General features: G+C 35.1%; 1 protein-coding gene across 2 annotated transcripts in view; it reads left to right on the top strand.

Moving 5' to 3' along the window:
* The window catches only part of TDRD3 (tudor domain containing 3), a 109758-nt gene that overhangs the window by 55488 nt on the left and 38850 nt on the right, over positions 1 to 15420 (top strand). For both annotated transcript variants that reach the window (XM_075046099.1, XM_075046100.1), the window contains exons 4-10: positions 204 to 364; positions 2453 to 2594; positions 8229 to 8300; positions 8831 to 8980; positions 9682 to 9822; positions 12495 to 12651; positions 13018 to 13143. In XM_075046099.1, the coding sequence (XP_074902200.1) occupies positions 204 to 364; positions 2453 to 2594; positions 8229 to 8300; positions 8831 to 8980; positions 9682 to 9822; positions 12495 to 12651; positions 13018 to 13143 (949 nt within the window). The remainder of the gene's footprint in view (positions 1 to 203; positions 365 to 2452; positions 2595 to 8228; positions 8301 to 8830; positions 8981 to 9681; positions 9823 to 12494; positions 12652 to 13017; positions 13144 to 15420) is intronic.

The following is a 15420-nucleotide window of genomic DNA, read 5'->3' as shown; positions in this document are numbered from 1 at the left end:
TGCAGCATCACAACTGTTTCTCTGAAAAAGCCATTTTTATCATGCTTTAGAACATACAGTATATGAGTGATAGAAATTGAACATGACTGCCTGATCAAATTACACTTTCCTTTGCCTGGGGGCATCTGTTAGTGTGTCTAGATATTACAGTGTGTTTGCTTAATGGTGTTAACAGTTTTGTCTTTTCTGTTTTGCATATATAGCTGGAAGGGCCATGTGTTCTGCAAATACAGAAAATACGCAATGTTGCTGCACCAAAGGATAATGAAGAATCTCAGGCTGCTCCCAGAATGTTACGTTTACAGATGACCGATGGACACACAAGCTGCACAGCTATAGAATACAGTAGCATGTCAAAAATAAGGTGAACACAACTTTATTTTCAAAGTTTTGCTTTGCTACTTAAATGTCCTTAAAATAACGGAAGTGTCCGTAGTAATATATGGAAAAATTGCTTGACAAAACAGGCTTCCTTCTCAAATTTTGTATATAAAGGAGAACCTTAAATTCAGCATGCAAAGGTGTATATGGATGTAATTTACAATACCGTTTATGCTGAAGTACGTAATGGAAGAAAGTGGGTTTTGGCAGCCGTCTACTGAGTTGGAGTTGACATGGCATGCAGCATTTTGGGTGTGTGCAAACTTGAGCCAAATTCCCAATTTATAGTAATAGCGGGTCTTTTGCCTGACTTTGGTAGCAGGAATGTCACAGGCCTGACAAACCTAACTTAATGCAACCAGTACTGCTTTACCATGGGCAAGGCTTTAACTTGGATTGAATTAGTAAATAGCCTTCAGTTATGTATGAAGGGTAAGAGAGCTAATTACTGTTTAACACGAGGATTTTTTGTGTGTTTGGTTATGAAGATGCTGAAAATTTGTTTAGTCTCTGGAGTCATGGTGTGCTTTGCTCTTCACTCTAATTCAGATTACTCTGATTTAAAAAATACCTTCTTCCTCTCTCTTTCTCTGCTAGCTGCAATAGTTAGATGTAGGTATATACATCATTTTTGAATGTCATCTTTTACTGTTAAACTGCTCCTGAGCAGGAGCCAGCTTGCAGTTTAGAGTGATGCTCTCTTAAAAGGGAGAACACTTAATGATATTTTAATTTTAGCTTGAGCCAGCAGAACTTGGAGTATCATATTCCAACATGAATATAGAGAGCAGGAACAGAAGGCAAACAGGCTTGAAAGCTTTTAGATAAAATCTCAAAAATGTCAGAGAACTCATCACTGTAGTTGATGATGGGAGCTCTTCTTTTCAAGTAACATCGTATGAAAATTTAATTTGTGTTGTATGTGGTTGTTTCAGGTTTGAAGTTGGGCTATTAACCTGGAATAATATGCTGCTTCAATACATAGTGTTTCTTTAAATAAATGATTAAATAAAAATCACAGTTTTCTTTTAAAACAGAAGTTCTTCATGACTGGGGTTTCCATTTACCCCTCACCCCCCTTTGCATAATTTTCGTTTTTTGCCATCTTTCTTGTCTATTTTTTCTGATCTCATTTTCTTTGCTTTTATCAGAACAATACCGAAAATCCATGAATATTGCTAAGGTTAATGCCACTAGTGCTGAAATTGGCTGACTCCACTGTGAATGTTCTTTACCATGTGGTATGGTCCTGTGATTGCAACAATAGCTTTAGCATATTTTAAAGAGGGTATTGTGTCTCAGCTGAAAGGTTATAACTGACTCTGTCCCGTTTCTCACAAGAAAAATCAGTTTCCAGATTGTGCTGCTTGTCATATCTTTCAATTACAGATTGGAGATGCATGATTCTTTTATGCATCTGCTGTTGTTTTTCACAGGGTAGATTCACATGAAAAAAGGTAAGGTACCTCCTTGTGGGAGTTGACCACAGAGAGCATCCATATGTTTTTAAATGATAGAGTAATGAGAGAAGCAGCACTACAAGATGCATGTGTTTTATATTTATTCTGGTACTGTCCTGGCTGTTAGTAATGTATAGAAAACTTCTTTTCTAATAGCTCTTTGTTTTCTCCTAAGTTAAATGTGTAAAACAAATGAGATGATTAACCATCTGGAGATACTCTATTTATTAGCTATAAATACATCCTAGGATGAGGAACTTATTCTTAGACGACTAACTCTGAGATATCTTCTGTTAGTCTAAACAAATCACATCCTTAGTGTGGTATTGTTAAATTGGATTTTAACCAAACAGACAATTTGCAAACATTCATCTCTGTTAGAATCTAATTTGCAATATGGCATTTTTGTGTAATGAATGGGAAGTGTTCCAATAAAGCTATTGAAAAGTACTGTTCATACTGAAGGAATTATTGCAAAAGTTTTTGATGCTAATTTTTTATTATGAAATACAACATTGTTGGAAGTGTAATAAGAGTAGAGTTTTATATGTTTTTGGTGGCAGAATATTAATAAACGTATTTGAAATATTTGGCTTTGTTTCTGCTTCTAGTCTGAACACTCCACCTGGAACAAAAATTAAGCTTTCAGGAATTGTTGAAGTGAGAAATGGATTCTTGCTGTTGGATGACAGTAACACAGCAGTTCTCGGGGGTGAAGTGGAGCATCTTATAGAAAAGTGGGAATTACAAAGGGTGAGGTAACACCACTCAAAATGCTTGTCTTACAGGATGCATATTACATTTAATGACATCAAGCTTAATGTGTTGACTGTGAACTTTCATATGATAAGCTTTTAGAACTTTACTGTCCCAATATTTTTAGGGATGCAGGCAAATATATATAAATAGGTCTTATGTATGATTTTGTAAATGAAGAAATTATAAGCGATCTTTGCACGGGAACTGATTCCTTTTGTAGTCTGCAGGGATTGAAAATATTAAACAAATGTATTAAACTTATTTTAGTGCAGTCATGGGTTGTTGCTTTCCTGAACAGTGTATTTGGTACCAAAATATTACAGAATGATGCCTTTTACAACTACCATCTGCAGACTGTATATTTTTGAGGCAAAAAAAAAATGTGGTTAGTGTACAGAAAGCATTGAAGTTGGTAACCTTAAGTATGAATTCTGTATTGCAGATTTCATCAGTGCTTTAGGTAGGTTTGTGATTAGAAAGACAAATAGGAGGTTTTAAAATCTCTCTACAAGCCATAAATACTTGTAAGCCCCTTTACTCTGTTTTAGCCTGGTTTCTGTCCCAATAGAACAGAAGTTGCTGCAGAAAGACTTTTTCATACACTTGCTCACAAATGAGTGGCAGTTCCTAGGGCAGGAATTTGTGACCCTGCTACCAACAGTCCCAAATACTTGCCAGATCAACTATCACTACTACTGCCACACATAGCTCTATATTTCTACATCCCTGTCTCTGAAACAGAGTAGCTGCTTGTGAACACAATGGTCATTTCTGTGTAAAGTACTTCTTTTATTGTTGCTGATGCCAGCTTCTGCACAGTTGTTTTTGTTATGGCTAGCCTTTGGTGTTTGTTTGCATTTTATAGATTTGAGCAAACCGGGCCAAAATTTATTTGAAAGTTTGAGTTACACAGTGTCCATTCTAGTTGCTTCTGTTTGGCATCCTTTTTGTGCTTTTATAATTGAAAATAGTTTTTTAAAAACATTATGGGTTTTAAATGAAGCTGCCTGTTTGATTAAAAAGAAGGTTCTGAGGCCAACAGCAAAAACATCCCATTTTATCATTTTTTTTCATATTTAGTATAGTCTTGTCAGTCCTCTCTCCAGTTAAAAACCACTAAGTTTTAAGATTGATGGGGACGTAAGAGAGACACATAGAACTAACACATTCTTAAGAATGCCATCTAATTTGTAAGAGAAGGGTCAATAAAATCTGTTAGCTTTCTTGGTGGTTTTGGACAGTCTGTTTTCATGTTTCTTCTATCTGGGCTTCAGCAGGTAAATGTTGCTTTATAAATATTAATTTGTTTTTGAGGTCAATGTCAAGAAGTAACTCAGAACATGTTCTGTTTACAAGAAAGCAAACCATTTAATAACCATTGGCATGCTGCTGACTACAAAAACTTTCAGCATTTGTTAGCCAGTTCTGTTGGCTTTATGTGATAAGTTTAAAAGAGAGGTAACTAAGTTTTCACTGATTTGCTCTGAGAAGATGAAGTATAGAAAGTTAACTATTGCCTCTTGCTATCCCCTCAATTCTCTGGTTCCATCCTGCAGTTTGCCAGAGTATCATTTTGTTTTTCTTGTTGACCAGTTAACAGCACACGATCAGGTTCCCAGCGTGAACGTGGCCATGTCAGAAAAGCTGTGAGTGACATGAAATCAGTCTAGACAGGTGAACCATGACCACTGGAAATCATAGTTCCAGTTCTATATCTGGACTGACAGCTAGACAGATAGGGCTCAAACAAGTCTATAGAAGCCAGATGCTACTTTGATAGCAGTTTCCTCGTGAACTCAATGTTTCTGTCCTGTTCAGAAAGCTTTACAAAAGAGGACAGTTGACAAATAAGCAAGATTGTCAACTCTCAAAGATTTTTGAGCGAGGACGTTGCCTCTCCTTGTCTAATCTTGCCACTGAAGCTTAAATCAAATGCTGAACTGTGTTTGCATAAAAAGACAGAAGACTTGTATTTGTGTGACTATTTCAAATTACTTGTTTTGAAGCCAGTTTTTTCTTCTCTCTGCTACAGTGTCTGTGAATTGTTAATTAGGCTTCTTGTGTAGACGATGAAATAAGCTAGTGCTATTAAGTCAAATAATATTACAAAACGTTAGAATTAAAGTTGTTTATTCTGTTTTAAATTATTGCCCTTGCACCTACATGTCAGCTTCTAGTTGCATAGTTGCATTACTGTTTTGTTCCATTCAGAATGTTGTTTGAAATTCCTCCTGAAAGCAATCAAGTTTTAGTAATGAAAGACTTGCACTACAAATACCGTGTATGTGGAATGAATGCAGTATTATCACACTGCATGTGGAATAAATGTGGTATTCCTTGTAGCATTCAATTTTATCATAAGGTAGTTCTTGCCAAGAAATTTCAATTTTTTTTGAGTGTTGCTGTTTAAGTGACAGTAAATAAGTAAGTAGGGAGTGAATGAGAATGTTACTGTGTGATCTTTTTTCTAGACTATTTGGAAATATGAGGTTATGTGTCATGGACTTCTTTAGGTGAGAATACAGTTCCAAATAATTATTACTTAATAGTGTTCCTAGTGTTATGGTGGTGACTGGTGTTTCAATCAGTGAGAATCAGTATCTGTGAGATATTGCTGCTACCCTTCTTATGAAGGAAAAGTACTTTGTATTGCTATTAATCAAAATATCAGATGATATGTAAGTGAAGGCTGAAGCAAATTTTGCTGAGATGATTGGTGAGACTGGTAGGTCCTTGTATTTTTAAAACATAGAATCTGTCAAATTATGGATTATCTAAAAATAAAGTTCTCTAGTATACTTAATGATTCTTCTATTTTGGTGAAGGCCAGGCTAAATATTGAGGTTACCTGATGGGAAAAGGGAGTAGTTTTATGTATCGGTCAAAATTCATATTAGACAGAAGTGTGAGGGTATAATAGCATACAATTTCTAGGAGTTCAGTTTTGTATTGTAAACCTTTGTTTCTTAAGCGATTCCCTAGAAAATATTTTTTTTTAATGTCACAATCCAAATACAGCAGAAAGGATAAAAGAAGCATACTGAATGTATTTATAACTAACTTTGTTGTAAATGATAGTTAGTGCTGTGCTACAAGCAAATTTAATTGTAAGTTACAAAATATTGTTCATGTTACCAGTTTGCTTTTTATTGGGTGCAAAGTGAAATTTAATTTCCAATGCAGTTGTTCTCACTTCTCAGCAGACAGTTCTACCTGAGAAGAAAGTGTCAAGGCCGTTATTTACCATTAGGCAGCATTCTTTCATTCTAGATAACAATTTTATGTAATAAAACATTATGATTCAAAATCCATGTTACTAAATGTTAGTAAATATGCAGTTAGTTTTTAAGTGCTTTTTTTGCTATTTGTCAAATTAGATGTTTGAGCAGTAGTTTGGAACAGTCTTTTTCTTGTATGTGTTTCTCTGATTTCCTTGAAAATAAGTGTGTCCTTAAACTTAAGCATGTTCTTCCTGATTACAGGACATGAGGAATTAACTATGATCAAATGCTCCAGTTCTTATGTTATCATATAAATATTTTTATTTTAATTTGATTCAGTGCTGGAGTCCATTCCAGAACTGCCTACATTTCTCTAGACCCAAACAAAAAAAAAAAGTGTAGGGCTTATTGGACCTAGAATGCCTACCCTGGGGAAGCGAAGCAGCTTGGCCATGAAATAACTGTTGTACTGTGCTGCTTCAGTTAATAGATGCAGGAAGGTATGAGTGTGCTACAGTGATCAGCCCTTGGTTACCTTGTAATTCTAAGGCAGCACTTTAAGTGAACTGGTAGAATCTGAAAGAGAAAAATGTTATGATTTCTGCACTTATAAGTGCTTTGTTTTGAATAATTTATCGAGTACTTTATCAGTGGCTTTTGCTCCAAGGCATGAGGAAAGGATTTTTTTTTTCCCACCCTTGAAAGGAATTAACAACCATAAATGATTTAGAAAACGGTCTAACTACTAAAAGCAGTTAACTTGAAAAGAGTGGACCAGAAGTTTCGATCTGGGTATTAGTTAGCCAAATTAATCTCTTTACTTATTTTAAGAAATTCTCTGATAGTATAATGGCTTAAAGCATATTCATGTTTATACTACAGTACTCGCATGATACAATTAAATCAATTTTACATCAGGGTAATAAATGTATAGGTAAATGTCATATATAGCCTTGAGTAATTAAAACTTTCTCTGCCAATGAGGAGTAGGGAATGATGTATGTAATCATGCATGACTGTCCCAGGGGGAAAAAAGGGACAATAAGAAATAAAGATGATAAAACAGATGCTTTATAGCAAATGCAATTTTGAAGCATTTTAACAGCATTAAGGACCTGTTCTTCCTTCTTCCATTTCTGAAACCAAATATTTCTGTGTAATATGAAATAATTAACATGGAACCAAATATCAATTCCAGTGAATTTCATTCTCTTGCAGGTTGCTGCTGTTATCACAATTTGTAAAGAAAGAAAAAAAGTATCAACTATGAACAGATATTTTAAAGCAATTTTATTATTTGAGAATGCTTTGTTTTCAGGTCTAGGTCACTGATTGCCTGATTGCGGCTAGGACTTTAGAGCACTTCTATAGATACTATGTAGCACTAATTGTTACGGTCTTTGTGATCCAAAGATCTGCTGATCAATTTAACATATGTACTGTACTTTTCATAAGGCCGTAGGGGAGATTTCCTAGCGGCACAGTATTTTGTTTCCAACAGTGGCAAAAAGAGATGTTTTTTAGGGAGAGCACACAGCCTGAGCAGTTATACAGCCTTGGCATCCAGAATTGTTGTATTATGTTTTATCAGGGGATACAGTCCTGACTAATCCTTTCAGTATTTGCTTATGCGTGGGTTCCTGAATTTAACAGAATGGTTGAGGTTGGAGGGGACCTCTGGAGATCATCTGGTCCAACCCCCCTGCTCAAGCAGGGCCACCTGGAGCCAGATGCCCAGGACAATATCCAGGCAGTTTTTTAATATCTCCAAGGATGGAAATTCCACAACCTCTCTGGGCAACATGTGTCATGGCTCGGTCACCCTCACAGTAAAAAAAAAAAAGTGATTTCTGATGTTTGGAGGGAACCTCCCGTGTTTCAGTTTGTGCCCATTGCCTCTTGTCCTGTCCCTGGGCACCACCACTGAAAAGAGCCTGGCTCCATCTTCTTTACAGTATCCCTTCAGGTGTTGTGTAGATTGGTAAGATCCCCCTGAACCTTACCTTCTCTAGGCTGAATTGGTCCAATTCCTTTTCAAACATGCTGAAACTGTATGCCTTCACAACCTCTAGTGGCAGCAAATTCACTGGGTACTATGTGAAGAAACATCTGCTGCTTGTTTGTGTGCTGCTTTGCTCTGTTAGTGTAGATTTTGGTATATGACTGCATTTTCTGCATTTGCTGTGTGTGTTGCCTTCATGATTTTGCAAATTTTCATCATTTTCTTCATCTCCTTGCCCTTCATCCAACCTTCTCCTTAAGTTAAGTGCCCCAGGCTTTTAAGTATATCATTTTTTATGCTTAAAATGTTAATCTTGCAAGTTTTGTATACTTTCTGAAATAGAGACATTTATCATATAATCTGTTTTCTGTTTGCAATTTATTAATCAACAACTTTCTTTTACAGAGTTTAGCAAAACACAATAGAAGTAACATTGGAACAGAAGGTGGCCCTCCCCCTTTTGTACCTTTTGGGCAGGTATAGTATATGTCTCTTTGTCATTTCATAAAAAAAACCTGTATCATGATATCTAGGGGACTTGGTTCCAGTTAGATAAAGGCTATCAAAACACCTTAGGTCATGATGGCTTGGACCTAAAAAATGTGCCTGTTTTTAAAAAAGTTGCTTTGATCCTGTCACTTTGTTGTGCCAATTTATATTTGCATTTTTCCTCTCAATTTCAAACTTTAACTTTAATTTAGTATGTGGAGCCTTTGATTCTTCTGGTCAGATCTTGTAGGCCCTAATGCAATCCCTTCATAAATACTAAAGGTATTTACAAGAATCATACTAGCTACATCATAAAATAAGCTTAAAATGTGAAAGTCATTGGTTTTGGCCCTTTTAGTGGACCGGAGGAGTGTGCTTTCAGGAAAGACATCTAGATGTCCCAGGTGTACATTTTTGCGATCATATTCTTTATCTAAAGTTGTCCTACTTTAATAGAATAATACTTTCAAATTAGAGTAGGCAGAAGAGTTAATTAAAACTTTCTTTTGCATTTTCAGAAATGTGCATCTCACGTGCAAGTGGATAGCAGAGAGCTTGATCGCAGAAAGACTCTGCAAATGACAAATACTGTAAAAACTGTTGTGGACAATGATGAATTTGAAAAGCAGAGAACAGCTGCTATTGCAGAAGTAGCAAAGAGCAAGGAGGTTAGAATGCATGTGTTGCAGCATTTTACTTACTGTGATTGATCTTTTCTTGGTATTTTAAGTATGTCTCTTAAATGACAAATGCTTTCTGATGTTTGCCTGCTTATAATTCTACTCATGTATCTTTAAAAAGATGAATCAAAAATAGAGTCCTTTTGGATTGATGGGTATGTTCTTATTTTAATAAAGCTAATAAATGTAACATAATGTTTTATTGTAGATATGATTTTGATTTGATACCACTATTAAAAAAATGTGTTTTTTACAATTCAGCTAATGAGATTTAAGTAATAAATACAGGTTATCAATTTTCATCTTCTTTTTTCAATTCTCAAACACCCATGATTCCCTGCATTCAGTCTGAAAGAATAGCTACGAATTTTAGTTCTAATGTGTCAGGTTTTTATGTTCTCCATTGGTTTTCCTTTTAGTTTATTTTTCAGATTTGCTTGGTAAGTAATAAAAACTAGAATGAACTACCCTTTTTATAGCCTCATTTGGGCATAGGGTGAAAAAAAAATACCTACCTAATAAATTAATCTTTTTTGTGTGTGTAAATTAGTGCTTTATTTGTTGATGCAGAGCATAATCATAAAAATACAGCTGCATCAAATTTACTACACTTTTTCTACTAGCTAAATATTAAGGCTTATTTTCATAAGTTCTGTTTACTGAAATGTTATTTTTGTGCTTATCTGAAGACCAAGACGTTTGGAGGAGGTGGTGGTAGTAGCAGAAGTAATCTCAGTGTGAGTGCTGGAGGGAATCGAAACAGGGAACTGTTCCAGAAAGAGAAGATAACAAAACCTGAGGGAAAGAATGAAGGTGTCTACCGAGAACTGGTAAGGTGGAAGACTTAAATGGAACCTTAAACGCGTACTATTAAAACACACAAACCCAAATGTAACAGAAATAAAAAAGAATAAGGGCTTTTCTGTCCTTCAATTTATTTTGAAGTCTGTTTAGAATACTTAGGGTGCTTTTGTACCTTACTGAGATAGTTATAAGTGTCAATGTGATTTTTGTAAAAAAAAAAAAGAATGTCATCTTACCCAGTAAAACTTAAAACCAGGTTTTCACAGAAGAAAAGTAGTAGTGTATGTGGTATAGGACATGACAGTATAGTTTTATTTTCTTGTTTTAAATAAGCTTAACAGTTTTCCATGTTAACATTTGCTAATTCATTTTAGGAAGGAAGACTTTCATCCTTCAATTTTGATACATCAAATAATATTTTAATGTAGCTTTTCTTCTGAATTAATTTAATATTTATTTTAATCCATCTGGTGTGTTACCTTCTGAGAAACCTGAAGCACTGTATCTTTTACCTACAAAACAAGAAAAAAAGAAGTAATTTTTCCTGTTTATTCATAGACAGACAATAGATCGCGGAGATCAATCGTCCTCCTCTCTTAATAGTCCTTATAGGATATGTCCTACAATTAACAATTCTAATTTGAGTGATGAAAGCAGACTGAAAGAGGCATCGCAACAATGTAGTAACTCAGTAAACCAGTATTAAAATACGACTTATTTATTGTTAAATATTTTCCACCTTATTTACTTTTACCAAAGATTTAACAATGAGAAGAAAATACATTTAGGAACAGTAACTGCCTGTTACAATTTTATGTAGTCTGTGTCGTCATCTTGCAGCAAGGAGAGCTTCCAGCAGTGCTACCTTCAGCACTGTGCTCAGAAATGTCAATACAGTATTCTAGAAATACAGGCTGAAAAGACCTCAAGAGGTCATTTAGTCATCCGTCTGCCCAGTGTAGGACCAGTGGTACACCTTGTCATTCTTGACAACTGTGTCTTGACCTAAATAGACTTAAAAAAAAAAAAAAAAAAACCCAACCAAAAAAAAGCCAACAGAAAAAAAACCACCACCAACAACAAAAAACCCCAAACAGAAACAAAACACCACAAAATTTAAATTGGGTAATTGTTTAAAGTATTGTGTTTTCTAATTTTTTCTATGAACTGCAAGAAATTTGTCTTACATTGCACTGTAAAATGGCAGTACTTTCTGCCCTATTGGTCTTCAGAGACCTTTTAAATTGTCATTCCTTTACGTAGTCAGTCTTTGGACAGTTAAGAGTATTGTTGAGTTTGGGAATGGATAAAGGCTACATGAAAGTGTTGGAGTTAACGTTGCTGAGCATGTGGGAGTTGTAGCTAAGTGCTGCTAAGTCATGTCTTGCCCGTTACAGTGATTTATGCATAGCTAAGAAGGTTATTTGAGTTGTTATATCTTCTGGCTTACTGCATGGAGATATATCTGTATTGAGACATATCTGTATTGAGATAGTGACCATAAACACTGATTTTGTGTGTCTGCCCCCAAAAGGAGACCTGCTCATACCTGTTGTCCCAGAGCACAGTGTGTAGCTAGAATTAAGACAAAAAGTGAATGTATTAAAACATCAGGAGAAATGAGGATTGGAGAAATTAAGTTTTAAGACTGTGGAAAACAGTGGAGAGGAAGGGCTAAATGTTATTTGTCATACAACTCTCATACAGTTGTAATTTAAATCATTCTAGCAATAAAAGTTCACGTTCTTTTAAGCAGTGGGAGAAGGAAGGGATTCTGTATCTTAGAGGTTAGATTCTGTTGGGTTGGGGTTTTGTTTTGTTTTGTTTTGTTTTTTTAGAGGGTCACAATACAGCTATTTTGGTACCTGTAGACAAAATTTCATGTTGATGGGACTCCAGTTAAGAATGTATTTGGTTACAGATGTTGCAGTAGATGGATAAAGGGCATCATTTTGGCTGGGTATGGGATGAAGAAGGAGACAGGGCCTAGTCCCATTTCATGTTTAGTGCATGTAGGTCTGTCTGCACTGGAAGAGGCAGTTCTCACCTGAATGTTTTAAAGTACAGTGCAGATGTAAGGTTATTTTCTGTAAATAATGCTCTGTGCTTCCTGCTTTGCCTTTTTGTTATCATGGTCTATACAGTTTAGAGTAAGAAAGCCTGTATTTCTGTTGAAGTAAATTGTTTGTATTTATTTGCTTTCTTCTACAGAACCTTTAGCGATTGATTATATTTTCTCCATGTTTTAAGTATTGTGTAACTGGGTTTGTATTGTCTCTAAAAGCTGTGAAAGGGTTCAAATAGGAACAAATGGCTAGTTTTTATACCAGTATTACTTTGAGAGATTCCTTTTAGCTTTCATCTTGGAGAAAGTATATTACAGTCTGTCATACTACTCCAGTGTGCAGCAAAGGAAGAGGTAGTCTAGGGGAATTTGTGCTTGAAACCACATAATATTGGACCTGAAAACTGATGAATTAAAGATCATCATAATAATATTTTTAAAAGCCTCTACTAGCCGATTGTTTGGACCTAAGAGAAGATCGTATGTGGAGATTTTATATAATACTGAAATATTTATCATCAATTAAATATGAAATAGTGTTTCAGTTAAAAATGAAAAATTAAAGTAAAATCTGGTGGTTTTATAGTCTCTGTTGTATCTTATGATTAGTTCTGTGTGTACTTTTTATTTCAGGTTGATGAAAAAGCTCTAAGACACATAACAGAGATGGGTTTCAGCAAAGAAGCAGCAAGACAGGCACTTATGGATAACAGTAATAGCCTAGAGGCAGCATTAAATTTTCTTCTGAACAGCAGTAAACAGAAACCCATTCAGGGACCACCACCTAGAGGTAAAATTTGCAAATAAATGTTTTAAAACAGTGTTTATGAGCAAAGGAATTTGTGTATGGTGGATTACTAATGTAGTTAGAGCCTATATAGGCATATCTGCATGTTTTTTTCCTGCAATTTAGAATGCATTGCAAACCTGAAAGCAAGTACTTAGAACAGACCTCTGTGTATTGTATTCTTGTCAAAATTTTTGAATTTGAAGTCACAGATTTGAATATCCTTAAATGGAAAATGTCTGTATCTATTTTGTCCATGATAGAATTTTTTAAAGATAGAAAATACAAACATTTTATAAATCAAATGAAAAAATGTGTACACTTTTTTTTATTTATTCCCCACTCACAAATAACTTTTGATGTTTACAGGTAAAGGGAAGGGCAGAGGCCGAATAAGACCTGAAGATGAAGAAGAGCTAGGAAATGCCAGACCATCTGCACCAAGCACACTGTTTGATTTCTTGGAATCCAAAATGGGTACTCTAACAGTAGAGGGTAAGTTATTGAAATTAATGTATCTACAACCAATATTGGACAGTGTTGGTGGTATTATTTTTCCTAATTTTGTCATCTAAAAGGTGGTTCCTAGAACTTCCTGACAGTCAGCCGTAAAAAAACCAAGGAGTGCTAGAGAGGTGTTCCTCTCCTTTGAAGAAAGGTCAAATAAATCGCACTGTGGTGGTTTGTACTTCTGTCTTGATTATAGAAGAGCTTGGGGTGTTTGCTTCAGGCTTAGATGTCTAGAAGTCAGTAATTTTGAAATAAGGTGACATAAATGCTAGTTTGTTAATCTAATTTGAGAAAGGCTCTCGCAACTTTAATGGACTTCCATGTTGTTCAGAAGTAAATAAAGAAAAAAGCCATAACCACAGTCTTCCTTCCTCAGTTTATAAACAGCATGTTTTGTGTGCTGCTCAGTTAAGAGTTTAGTAGTTGTGGTAAGCTTAATTGTTTTTGTATTCCCTCTCTCTGGAGGGGAAAAAAAATAAATCTTTTTGGCTGCTGTAAAATATTAAACAACTATTTTCTCCTGGTTTTCCTGTTTAATAACTGTAAGGACTGAGGGAAAGGTAGGATTTTAGAAACAGGGAAGCCAAATAATCCCTCAGATTTAATACAAAAGGTCTGAGATTTTTCTTTAATGCCATTTTAGTTACTTATCTTTCTTAAGAAGCCATATGAAAAAGGTGTCAATGCACCAGCATGTCTGTTTAGGTCTAAATCATTCAGTGCTTTGGAAACTTTAACAGACAGATGCATTAAAACAAAAAAGAGGAAACTCCATACATCCTGAGGTCTCTAGAGGCTTCTGTAATATTAAAGTCAAACTCACAGTAAGCTGACTAATAAATGGAGATCATTATTTCTTTGGGGTATGGCCTTGGAGGTGTTTCAGTGGCCAACATGAAATGAAAATATCTGCTTCCATTATTTAACATGAAGGTTTTGTGATGGAGTTGTAATTTTTTTCTCCCTATAAAATGACACTTTTCATAAAGGGTGAAAAAAAGGTCATACTAGTTTATATGAACTGTTTGATATTTTGGAGTTTTCTAAGGAGTGAGTGTATTTAAGGAATGACTGCATTTGTATGTAATTATTTTTTTTAACTTAAGTTCCAAAATAGTCTTTGTCGACAATAGTGGACTCTTGCTTTGTGTATTTTTACTGGATTTGGGATTTAAAAAAAAAGAATTTTATTTTAAAAAAAAAAAGGTAGTAAGAATGAAGTGGAAAACAAGCTTGTAGTAAATGAAAGTGAACAGGTTGCCCTGTTTGGAAAAGTACAAACGGCTGTAATGTCAGTAGGCACCTGCATCGGAAAAAAAGTACAATGTCCCCATCACTCTGGTTAGTCCACTGAGAGATCTTTTGTTGAATGTATTATTTTTGTTTGTATCTTATGTATTAAAAATATGTAAATATTTGTTGTCTTTTGCTATAGCAGTGAATTTCAGGTTAGTTGTGTTTGAGAGTCATTATTGAATTAGAAATGAAAACATGAAGCCATGTAGACTCTGTCAGTGCATCAGACCCCCAGTTTTCTGTGAGAATTACTAGGACTATCTGCTTTCCATTAAATGCATGGCGTATTTTTTTCAAGAGTTATTTTTCTTAGATCTTTCAGAACTTTGAAGCTGCACATTTACAGTTGCTACTTGCATAAGCAGTGTAGCATTTTGCGTTAATGTGTTTGAATGTGTTTTGCAGTCTGTAGCAACTGGAGGTCAGCATAATCAGGTGGAAGGAAACACAGCAGTCTAGAAATTCAGTTCTTAGAGCTGTACAGAGGATGCCTTTATCCAAAAAAAGAGGAGAGAGCAGCAAAGAAAGAGGACGCATGTTTTGTCATAGAAAACTTGCCTCAGCAGATGGGCTCAGGAGTTAGTGAACCTGCTGGCAAACCCAGGGGTCTGTTGCTGCTGCTGGTAGAATTAGATGCACTGTGAGCCATTTTAGAGTTCACTGAACATTTTTATGACGTGCTGTTTTAACTATGAACAGAAAGGCATTTGCTGATAAATGTGATAGCTTGTAGTTCTTTTGATAGCAAATACTATGTTGTTGCTGCATCTAGGTTGAGTTTCATTGCAACAGTGTCTTTTCTGGCCTGCAAAATAAGTGATTTTAAATGGCTAAATATTGTTTTATATTTTAGTTGGGTCTAGGTCTTACTAAAACAGTTTGTAGAAAGTGAACAGAAAAAGTTATAAGAGTTCCTTTGCTTATGTATGTTGTGCCTAGTCACCATAAACAAACTATAAACAAGTT

This window comes from Buteo buteo, chromosome 14, assembly GCF_964188355.1.
Source record: "Buteo buteo chromosome 14, bButBut1.hap1.1, whole genome shotgun sequence".
Taxonomy (NCBI): Eukaryota; Metazoa; Chordata; class Aves; order Accipitriformes; family Accipitridae; genus Buteo; species Buteo buteo.
The sequence above is the reverse complement of the archived record's forward strand: the minus strand, read 5'-3'. Positions and strand labels throughout refer to the sequence as shown.